Source organism: Chrysochloris asiatica, unplaced genomic scaffold (genome assembly GCF_000296735.1).
Source record: "Chrysochloris asiatica unplaced genomic scaffold, ChrAsi1.0 scaffold00293, whole genome shotgun sequence".
NCBI classification, from domain to species: domain Eukaryota; kingdom Metazoa; phylum Chordata; class Mammalia; order Afrosoricida; family Chrysochloridae; genus Chrysochloris; species Chrysochloris asiatica.
In genome coordinates this window covers 1233576-1245447 of record NW_006408811.1, presented here as the reverse complement: position 1 = coordinate 1245447, position 11872 = coordinate 1233576, and the positions used below count along the sequence as shown (strand labels likewise).

Here is an 11872-nt window from a genome sequence, read left to right as displayed (position 1 = left end):
AAGACCCCCAATGAGATGGATCAGCCAGGTGACATCATTGATGGACTCAAGTGTGGCAGCGGTAGTGAGGTTGGCCCAGGATCGGACATCGTTTCGTTCTGCTGTGCATGGGGTCGCTCTGAGTCGGTTCTGACTAGATGGTACCTGACAACAACAATATCCCCCATTGCCTGACTCTGAAAGAGAGCATGTCTAAGTTTTAGGCTAGCACCTTGTATTTCAGATGTTCAACTACCGTTTTCATGTCTACTAGACCAGTTTCATGACAGGGATCACTCATTCTCTACTAATAATATCCTAAAACCAAACCAAACCAGTTGCTGTCTCCTCAGCTCTGACTTACGGCAACCCTACCTGTGTTAAGGTAGAACTGGGCTCCTCAGGGTTTTCATTGGCTGATTTTCTAGAAGTAGATCCAAGAGAACAAACCTTTTGCTGTCAAGTTGATTCCGACTCATCATGACCCTACAGGACAGTGCAGAACTGCCTCCTAGGGGTTGCAAGGCTGTCCGTCTTTATAGAAACAGACGATCCCATCTTTCTCCTGTGGAGCTGCTGATGGGTTCAGACGGCCCACTTCTTGTTTAGCAGCTGAGCACTTAAACACTGTGCCACCAGGGTTTTCAAGTTCATTCTGACTCAGAGACTCTACAGGACAGCTTGTAACTGCTTCCTAGGGTTTCTGAGATTGTAAATCTTTATGGGGTAGACAGCCTTAACATTCCCCCATGGAGCAAGCAACCTGTGGGTTTGAACTGCTGATTACTGGACCACCAGGATTTCATCAGAAGTAGATGTTGTTAACTGTTATCCAGTTGGTTCCTACTCACAGTAACTGCATATAGGGTTTCTGAGGAGCAGTTGGTGGTTTTGAAGCACAGACCTTGCAATTAGTAGTCCAGTGCTTACCTTATAATGCCACACGAGGACCCCTCAGAAGTAGATAGAGCCCCCCACTCCATATTTCAGTTGTGCCATCACCAATGGAACACTATATTTCCCAGCCTCCCTTGCAGCGAAGTGTGATTTTGTGACTAAATTCTGTTCAACAAAATTTGAGTGAAAGTTATAAGGACAACTCCTGAATTAGACCTTAAAAAGAAGGGGTGCGTTTCATTTCTCCTGTCCCTCATTTATTGGCTATAATGTGAATACAGCAGTGAGCCATTTTGGACTATGAGAAGGACATACTGAGGGTTTGACAAAACAGTGACAGAACTTTGAAACTGTGAAGCCATCATCAGAGTCCTACGTCACTGATATCCGAACAGTAGCATGAGAACAACACAAACACATACCTTGTTAGCTTCACTGTTATTTTGGGTCTTTGGCTTTTATCTTAGTTAGCTAGTTCTGAGAAACCTGCACAGAGATCAAGAGGCAGCCATTCGAACAGAACAAAGGGATACTGAACGGGTTAAAATCAGGAAAGGTGTGTGTCAAGGCTGTATTCTTTCACCATACATATTCAGTCTGTGTGTTAAGAAAATAATCTGAGAAACTGGATTATGTGACATGGCATCAGGATGATAGGGAGAACCATCACCATCTTGCAATATGCAGATGATACAACCTTGCTTGCTGGGAGCAAGGTAGAATTAAAATGCTTACTGATGAAAATTAAAGACCACAGCCTTCAGTATGAATTGCACCTCAGTGTAACGAAAACAAAAATCCTCAGCACTGGACCAACAAACAAAATTCATAAAAATGGAGAAAAAATTGAAGTTGTCAAAGACTTCATTTTGCTTGGATCCACAATCATCACTCATAGAAACATCAGTCAAGAAATCAAACGGTGTATTGCATTAGGTAAATCTCCTGCACAAGTCCTCTTTAAAGTGTTCAAAAGTAAAGATACAGTCTGAGGATGAAGGTGTGCCCGACCCAAGCCATGGTATTTCCAGTAGCCTCACATGATTTTTGGTAAGGTGGAGGGTGAGACAAAAAGAGGAAGACCCCCAATGTGATGGACTGGCAGCATTGATGGACTCAAGCGTGGCAACAGTAGTGAGGTTGGCCCAGGATCGGGCAGTGTTTTGTTCTGTTGTGCATAAGGTTGCTATGTGTCGGTACTGACTCGATGGCACCTAACAACACATGCCTTTACCCTCTTGACTCTGCTGCTCGTATAGCTCCTACTGCTGGAAATCCAGTGATTTGCTTTCAGAAATGAACTAGATTTTGTCCTGTTCACTTATTGAGACATCAGCTACTACAAAAGGAAGACATCAAGTGAATTCAGCTGAGAGTAGGCATAAAGTGGTTAAACACCTGGACCAGGAACCAGGAGACCCAGATTCTGCTGCCAAACTAGGTGTGTGGTCTTGGGGAAACTACTTAGCCTCTCTGGGCCAAAGGTTTAGCATTCACCTGTAGCTAGCAAACTTCAGTAAGCAAACTTGGATTGAATTTGACAGCTGGCCCTTTATGTCAAGGCTGATTGTCTTGGCAGAAGTTCAGAACACTTCACACATCATTAGATAGATGGCACCAAGGAAATAGAAAAATGCTGTCTTCCAAACATCCTTCCAGTGGTCCTCGGGAAGACTGTAAGCAAAGTGGAGGGAGAAGAAGTTGTAGGGGCTTGCAGTCTGTCAGTGGTCATAGAACGACATGACATCTAGGGTTTCTCGGCAGGTTCTGAGAAGCTCTTGGCTTTGGAAACGGAATCAACCACCCTGCGTAGGCTTGTCCTGTGTACTGCAGGAGAGTTAGCTTTCCTGATTCTGGGCCACTAAAACGTCCAGATACCCCCTCAAGGACAGAGGTACCCTCAGTTAGAAACCTTTGCTAATCCACCCTTTCATTTTATGGTCATGGAGAGCGAGATCCACTTGGTTCAGTGACCTTGTCTAATGCCACAGGTATAGTGGGCCAGAACTAGGAGTGGGTGCAAGTCTGATCCCTGGGTAAGTTTTCTATCCCTAATCATGGGTGGGTGTCATCAACAGAATGACTCTTCTTGGTCAAGCAAACATCAAAGACTATCCGTGAGCAAGATACTCTATAGAGATGCTGGCAGAAAATATTAAGAGCTTTCTGTTTCTGTTTTAATCTCTTCCTTTAAAATTTTGTGGGTGTTTATAATGTACATAATATATTTTATGTTGTTGTTGTTATTAGGTGCTGTCGAGTTGGTTCCTACTCATAGAGACCTTATGCACAAATGTGCATAATTTATAATACATAAATATACATATATTGGTGCATGCTCAAATATTGTTTTTAATGTTTTATTGTGAATTATGTGATCGTTTACATGGGAGAACATTAGTTTTACTTTCATCCTATAGTATATCATTTCATTGCTATGGTGACAATCCCCTCCTTGCATCATCAACATGCATGGCCCCCAGTCATCAGCACACAGCCCCTCTCCCTCTCTGTGTCTAAAGTCCCCAACTGCTCCATCTCTCCACGTCATCGTCTCTGCCTCCATCTCAGGCATCACTGCTTCTCTGGGTAGGGTCCCGCTCTCCACTCTTCTCCCTTGATGGTCCCAGGGACCTCCGCTCTTTCAAATATTTTTAACTGATGGTGTGCATGATCAAAAATGTGGTGAGCACCAACTAAACATCCTTTTCTATTTCTAGTTTTAAGAATTATGGAATTGCCCTGAAGGTTTTTATTCTAAGAAAAGAAATTAAAAATGGGTGTAAAATACTAGTCAAATCACTGACCTTTCAAATGGCAGTTTATTTATTCATCATTATTTCAAATAACCAGCCATGCTAGTCTGGTCATTTGTGAGAGCGTGCAGTGGCTCTGCAGGATAAACACTGGACTATGAACCACAAGGTCGGCAGTTCGAGTCCACCAGCTGCTCCATGGGAAAAAGATGAGGCTTTCTGCTTCCATGAAGATCAACAGCCTCAAAACCCCTCTACAGGGTTGCTGTGAATCACAACCAACTCGTCAGCATTTAACAACAACAACCTTATGACAACCCAATCCTCTGTTTGAGGCACTGAATGCATTAGATTAAATCCACCATTTTGTGGTGATTCGGTCATGTCTAATTGGAAAGACTTGGGAGTTTTTTTAGTGAGGGATTCAAAAAGGAAAAGTTATGAAGGGGGGAAGATACTACCCACTTATGATGCTTCACTAGGTTAAGTATTTTCTTTCTTTCCTTTTCAATCTATTTCACCTTGTCTTGGAGCAGAACTTAAATGACTTCAACCTTTAAAAAACATTCCTCTTAACCTACTCTGCCATGGGAGATGAAGGAGCACAGTGAAGGATAAAAGAGGCTTATTTCTAAATGATTAAAAATGCACCTGGTATTCTCGGCAGCCCCTGCGTATACCATAACTAACCGCTGTCCCTTGAGTTTTATTTAGTATGCGGGAGGTGTAGAAAAAAATCAACATCTTGATGAGAAGAAAACCCTGAAGCCTGGGTTGGGACAGGGCTTTAATTTTTTTTTAAGACATAGTTACAAAAATTACCTGATGTTCAGGTTGTTCCTTTAGAAGGAAAAACGGCAGAAAGAACACGAAGAACTAAAATGAACCTACAGAGTGCTTCCCTGCCCCAAGGGCTGCAAACACGTAGTTTTGCAACGGGAATTACACTGACTACTTACTTTCTATTCTGTGCCAGACATTGAGCTGAGGGCTCTACAACAATCATTTCATTGAATGTTCACCACATTGACATGTTTATAGGATAAGATCAAATGGCAGGAGGTTCCTAGAGTTTCTTTGTTCACAGAACCCTTAATGGGTCTGTAATGACTTCATAGCACTTCTAGACCAAAAAGCACTGCCTAACATGTGGCACTGTGGGTTAATATGCTGGACGGCAAAGTTGGTTTGAACAGTAAGGTCAGTGGTTCAAGCTCACCAGCAGCTCCTAGGAACCCCTATATACTATGAGTCAGAACTGACTTGATGGCACTTAACAACAGCAATATTTCTGTTTATTAAGTAGTTCAACCCAAACTACTCAATACTTGTGGTTTGCATAGATGCTGCTATTTCCTTTAAACATTTAAAATAGCCCACTAGGCTTCTCTGACTTTGTTGCAGATCCCCCAGAATGCCTCAGCACAGAGTTTGGTAACCGCAGACGGTGTAGCTATGATATAGAGACTATTCGGATATACATATGTAATCAGTAACCTGTTGCCATTGTCTAGTCAAGTCTGAGCTCATATGTACCAGAGTAGGGCTTTCAGTAGATGGTTTCTCAGAGAGAGAATGCTGGACCTTTCCTCCAGGATGTATGGAGGTGGACTCAAACTACCAACCATCTGATTAGTAGCTGAATACATTAACCATTTACACCATGCAGAAACTCCATATATATATACTTCGGACATATTGTCAGGAGGGACTAGTCACTGGAGAAGGTTATCATGTTTGGTAAGGTGGAGGGTCAAAGAAAAAGAGGAAGACCCCCAATGAGATGGATTGGCTAAGTGGCAGCATCGATGGACTCAAGCATGGCAAAAGTAGTGAGGTTGGCCCAGGATCAGGCAGTGTTTTGTTCAGCTGTGCATAAGGTCGCTATGGTTCGGTACCGACTCAATGGCACCTACCAACAACAACAACATATATAGGAGTCCTGGTGTAGCACTGTGGGTTAATGCGTCAGACTGCAAAGCCATTTGAACTGCACGGTAGGCAGTTCAAGCTCACCAGCTGCTCCTCGGAAACCCTATATAGGGTCGCTATGGGTCAGAACCGACTCGACGGCACTTCACAACAACATAGACAAAACTGACCTCCCCCCAAAAAAACCCCAACAACAACAACAAAAAAACCCAAGCCCACTACTGTCAAGTGGATTCCGACTCATAATGGCCCTAGAAGGCAGAGCCAAACTGCCCCAGGGGGGTTTCAAGGCTGTATTCTTTATGGGAGTAGACAGCCTCATTGTTCTCCCACAGAGTGGCTGGTGGGTTTGAACTTCTAACCTTGCTGCTAACAGCTCAATGGTTAGCCCACAGCACCATCAGGGATCCTTATATAGACACATCAATACGATAGAATCTTGTTATGGGTTGAACTGAGACCGTCTTTGAGAATGAGACCTTATTTGGAAATAGGGTGATTGCAGATGTACTTCATTCAAATAAGGTCATTAGCATGGACCCTGATCGCTTTACAATTGGTGTCTTCAAAGAAGAGAGGAAGTATAAACACACAGACACTGAGGAATTATGGCTATGTGAAGACAGAGGCAGAGAATGGAGTTATGCTGCCCAAACCAAGGAACCCCGAGGCTACCAGAAGCTGGGAAAGACAAGAAAGAATCTTCTCTTAGTCGTCAGAGAAAACATGGCCCCGCTGAAACCCTGAATTTGTACTATCAGCTTTCAGAACTGTGAGAAAATAAATTTCTGCCACCAGTTTGGGACACATGTTATAGCAGCCTGAGGAAAGCAATACAATCCACAAAGTGAAGAAACAGACCCAGTAGGTTTACCCATTTGATTTGTGATGATGCTGGAGTCTGGATCCAGAGCCTGTATACCAGACCCTCTCCTTCCCTCTTCCTGACTCATTGCCTTTAGAGCTTGCCAGTACCTCCTCTCTGCATTTGGTACAACCTGCAACCGCACCTCCCACTCCACAACATACACACGTGCGAACACACATGTATGTAGACATGGAGGCACATCCATGTGTTGGTTCCCTGTGTTCAAACAATTCTTTTCTGCCTTTCCCAAAGTCGTCCAGCTTCAGCTCCCAGGCCCAAGTTCACATACTCATCTCTCCCACGTCAAAGCCTCTCTCTATATGTGCAGTGGCATGGTCGTGGCATGGGGTCTGATGTTCTCTAATTGTTCTACTGATATGACTGTCATGTTTTCATGAATACTGCAAGCTGCTAAAGCACTATGTGCTGTCCTGTGCTGGCTAGATAGGACCTGTGGCCACTGAGTTGATTCTACTTCACATCGACCATAGAAGACACAGTAGAACTGTCCATAGGCTTTCCTGGGCATTCCATCTCTACGGAAGCAGACAGCTCATCTTTCTTCCAAGGAGTGACTGGTAGGTTTGAACCACTGGCCTTCTTGTTAGCAGCAAAACACCCCCTGTGCTACCAGGGCTCTGGTTATGTAGTCATTGTTATTATGGTTAGGTGTCATCAAGTCGGTTCCAACCCATAGCAACTCTATGCAAAAAAGAATGAATAACTGCCCAGTCTACATACATCTTGGAAGTCTACATACATCTACATACATCTTGGAAGAAAGGCCTAACATTCTTTATCCTACAGGGCAGGGGTGGGGAACCTTCTTTCTGCCAAAATTTATAACTTCGTTCTCAGGCCATATAAAATTATCAAGTTAAAAATTAGCCTGCTACATTTAATTAACTCACCCCTAATAGAATGGCTGGAGAGCTGGTGTGGTGCTGTGGGTTAATGCGCTGGACTGCAAAGTTGGTTTGAACTACAAGGTTGGCGGTTCAAGCTCACTAGTTGCTCATGGAAACCCTATACAGGGTTGCTATGGGTCGGAACCGACTCGACAGCCCTTCACAACAACAATGACAAAAATGTGATGGCTGGAGTCCTGGTGTGGTGCCATGGGCTAATGCGCTGGACTGCAAAGTTGGTTTGAACCACAAGGTTGGCAGTTCAAGCTCACCAGCTGCTCCTTGGAAACTCTATACAGGGTCGCTGTGGGTCAGAATCAACTCGATGGCATTTAACAACAATGTGATGGCTGGACCTGCAGTTGCTTTGGAAGGGCCACTCCAAATGATTTTGCAGGCGTTATACAGCTTGAGGGCTGGACATTCCCACCCCTGCTAGAGGCTTTCTAGAGATTAGAATCAATTTGATGGTAGGTAATAACATGTAGGGTAACAGTAGTATAGAATAGGGAAAGAGGAAGAGGGTAAAATGAAATGGAAAACAACAGAAAAGGCCTAAGAGAAGAACATGCACCCAGGGATTCGTGGAAAACAAAAAAGCAATAGATGATGAGCTAGCAATTGGTTAGTGAAAAGATGGGGTGCTGGGCTTCAGAAAAAACGAACCACCTGGGCAATTTGAATACACGTTCCTAACTACATCATTTTCTCCACTATTGTGTCTCCAGGCAGTTGGAATGATACAAATATGTCATATTTACTTATAAAACTTTAATGGAGTTTCAAAAAAAAAGAATCAAAATTGAACTCTAGGAAGAAAAGAAGAAATAGAGAGAGGGAGAAGCAAGAACAAGGTGCCTGTGTTCTTGAATGATGAAATGAGGTTGAGTGAATGATGGAACCATTTATGCCAGCACTCTGTCTCCAAGTGCCAGGCTGTGTGGAGAGATAGACCGCCTGTTATGAGGTAATGCACATGAAAGACATTTGTATACGCCGCAGGGCTATAATAACAATAACATTAGTTACTGTTATTACAGATCCAGCAGCACATGTACCTAAAGGCTTTCAAATGAGAACGCCTTCACAATTGCCCTGAAATGCCAAGCACCCATGCGCTCTTGATTTTTCTGTTTTGAGAGGCAGCCAGGATGGAAATACTCACCATGGTCAGAGTGTCCTGGCTGGGTGGCACAGCATGCGACTGCTCCTGCAGAGATTTATCTGCACCAACCTCCGAGTAGAATACCTTGAAAAGATGTAGATGTCTAGGTGAAAGCAGAGCCAGTACATCAAAGACATCAAAGGCTTTGGTTCTATTTGCACTCACAACCACAGTGGGTTTGAGGTGCAAGCCTTCATTTCATGTACACTCATGCTGGGTCTGCAAACTCATAAGCCTACAGAGTCTGGGGGAAGATGCAAATCAGAGAAGTGGGATGGAAAGGAATAGACCCAGCGTTTCTTTATTTTTTTTACCTGAAAGCTGTGGAATCTTTCAGGAAATCTTTCATTTTTTCTACTTTTGATATGACATAGATCAAAGACATTCCTGTACTTAAAGAGATGCCATGATAAATGGCAACTGTCCCTTGGTCTTGGTGGTCTTAGGATTAGTGGGTCCATGAGGTCATGGGGGGGCTTACATTCATTAAAGCTCAGTTCCAGTGGGCTGGATCCTGTAGGAATGTGGGTCCAGCATGGCAGCTCTTTCCACTGCCCCAGAGATCTGAGAACTCCAGATTTACCGGAAAACTCCTGATGTCTACAACTTGACTCATTTTAATAAATGTGGCCCAAACCAAACATTTTGGTGAATTGAAATCAACCCTATATAGAAGCTCTCTATGGAGGAATGCATTCTGTCTTCCATCCTTCACTTTTCCTGTCCTCCCCCTTCCCTTTAATTCAGATGCTACATGGTGTGTACTATCGACAACATTCCACAGTGATTTTCAATTTTTTCCCATGCTTCTACTTTATTTTTCTAATTTGACGGTTAGCAATTGGGTGGTAGGAACCACATGTTCTGATTAGTTTACATTTTTCCAATCTTGAACAGAGTAAGGACAGGGTAGATCCTAATTGATTAACAACGCTGTGATGCTCAGGGCACTTATGTATGGCCCTGGAAAGGGACACTTTCCCCTGGTTTCACAGAGGGAGCGTAGGGAAGATTAGTGATTATATAGCAGTTCCATGGGAGAAAGATGAGGCTTTCTGCTCCCGTAAAAATTTATAGCCTCAGAAACCCTATACAGGGTCGTTTTGAGTCAGAACCAACTCCATGGCATATAACCACCCCCATACATATCTATGGAGTCCTGGTGTGGTACTGGGGGCTAATGCATGGCACTTCAAGATTGGTTTGAATGGCAAGATTCAAGCTCACCAGCTGTTCCTCAGAAGCCCTATACAGGGTTGCTACGAGTCAGAACCGACTCGATGGCATTTCACAAGAACAGCATACATATATATGCATGTGTGCATATAAATATATGTATCTATGTATATGTTGTTGTTAAGTGCCGTCGAGTCGGTTCCGACCCACAGCGACCCTCTAGAGGGTTTCCAAGGATTGACTAGTGAGCTTGAACCACCAACCTTGCAGTTCAAACTGACTTTGCAGTCTAGCGCATTAACCAACATCGCCACACCAGGACTATAAATGTATATAATTAATTAATATATGGGAAGACTGGTCAATGGAGGCTGTACATAGAAGGAGCAAGGATGGGAAGAGAAGTCACTCCAACAGACCCACCAAAGAAATCACATGTCTGTCCACTCACAGTGTACCCAGCAATGGGACTCCCAGGATGCCTTGGCACTTTCCACTGGACACGGATAGCTGTGCAGTTCAATGCCTCCAAGAAGATACTGAGAGGAGACTCCACCTTGCCTGCACCAAAAGAAAAGACATTGTTTGAGAAACTCCAAGCATTGCACCTTGGGTATACTACCAGAAGTCTTACATATTATATGACACGCGATGCATGATACATGCTCTTATAGGCTGTTTGTTGTATTTGGGGGTGGGGTGGTCATCAAGCAAATTCTAACTCCAGTGAACTCAGTTGTGCAGAACAGGACTGTACTTTGCAGGGTCTTCAAGGCTGTGATCATTTGGAAACATGTCACCAGGTCTATCTTCTGAAACACCAAACTTTTGGTTAGTAGTTGAGCACTTACCCATTTGTACCACACAGGGATTCCTATATAATACACACATATATTCATTATATGCAATACATAGTTTGGGGAGCACAGTGGCTCTGTAAGATAAGCACTGGACTGTGAACCACAAGGTCGCGGTTCAAGTCCACCCACGGCTCCAAGAAAGAAAGATGAGGTGTTCTGCTCCCACAAAGATTTACAGCCTCGGGTTGCTCTGAGTTAGAACCGAGTCAACGGCAATTGACAACAAGAACAATGCATAGTTTAATGGTGTGTTCATTATATACATAATCACAATTTAAAATGATATTTTACTTAATAGTAGCTATAGTATCACAACATACTGACTGTAAGCTCTTCTACTAATGCACGTGCCAAAACTTAACAGTAATTGGCATTTCACTATTAGGTCATCTCTTTTCATGATTTTTCTACTTTAAGTAATAATCCACGGTGGCAGAAATCAGGTCTGTCCTATTCACAGCCTACTCAGCAGTAAGAGCTCAGCGAACATTCTTGAGTGAATGGATGTTTGGCAATGTTATTTCCCATTGACTAAGTCCTGACAAGCTCTCTAACTTCTGTGTATAATTATTTAGTGTATCAGTTAGGATACTTGTCCTGGTGCAGCGAAGTGGGTTAATGTGCTGGACTGCAAAATCTGTATGAACTGCAAGGTCGGTGGTTCAAGCTCACCAGCTGCTCCTCGGAAACTCTATACAGGGTCGCTCCTCGGAACTGACTTGATGGCACTTAGCAATAACAAGAGCTACATATCTATATGTTGTACTATATATATGGGCTTCCAACCAATATTCTTAATAACAGAACCCATGGTCGTTCTGGCAGGCCAAATAATGGAGGCTCTGAGCTGTCATTTAGAACTGAAGGCCAGGAGGCTGTTCCCTACTTAGCTACATACACCTCTTTGTACCCACTCTAGGATTTGAACTTCAACAATCCTACAGCCTCTGCCTCAAGATTCAAAGTGTCATCTGGTTGACAAAACAGGTCATTTAACTTCTCTTGACTCAGCAAAGGGGTTGTTGTTGTTATTAGGTGCCATCAAGTCAGTACCAATTCATAGCACCCTATGCACAAGAGAACAAAACACTGCTCAGTCCTGGGTCAACCTCACAGTTGTTGCCCCATTTGAGTCCACTGATGCTGCCACTTGGCCAATCCATCTCACTGGGGGTCTTCCTCTTTTTCTCTAGCCTTCTACCTTACTAAACATGGTATCTATCCTTCGCCAGTGTCCAAAGTATGAGAAACGAAGTTTGACCATCCTGGCCTCCAAGGAGCATTCTGGCTGCACCTTTTCCAACACAGAGCTGTCTGTTCTTTTGGCAGCC

The 11872-nt window shown here is 43.5% G+C and overlaps 1 protein-coding gene across 1 annotated transcript in view; it reads right to left on the bottom strand.

The window, feature by feature from the left end:
• EGFLAM (EGF-like, fibronectin type III and laminin G domains) overlaps positions 1 to 11352 on the bottom strand; it is a 204470-nt gene extending 193118 nt beyond the window's left edge. Inside the window, exons 1-3 of the mRNA XM_006874680.1 lie at positions 11328 to 11352; positions 10133 to 10242; positions 8506 to 8589 (exon numbers count right to left, since the gene is read on the bottom strand). Of these exons, the coding sequence (XP_006874742.1) occupies positions 8506 to 8589; positions 10133 to 10242; positions 11328 to 11352 (219 nt within the window). The remainder of the gene's footprint in view (positions 1 to 8505; positions 8590 to 10132; positions 10243 to 11327) is intronic.
• Between the last annotated feature and the right edge of the window lie 520 nt (positions 11353 to 11872).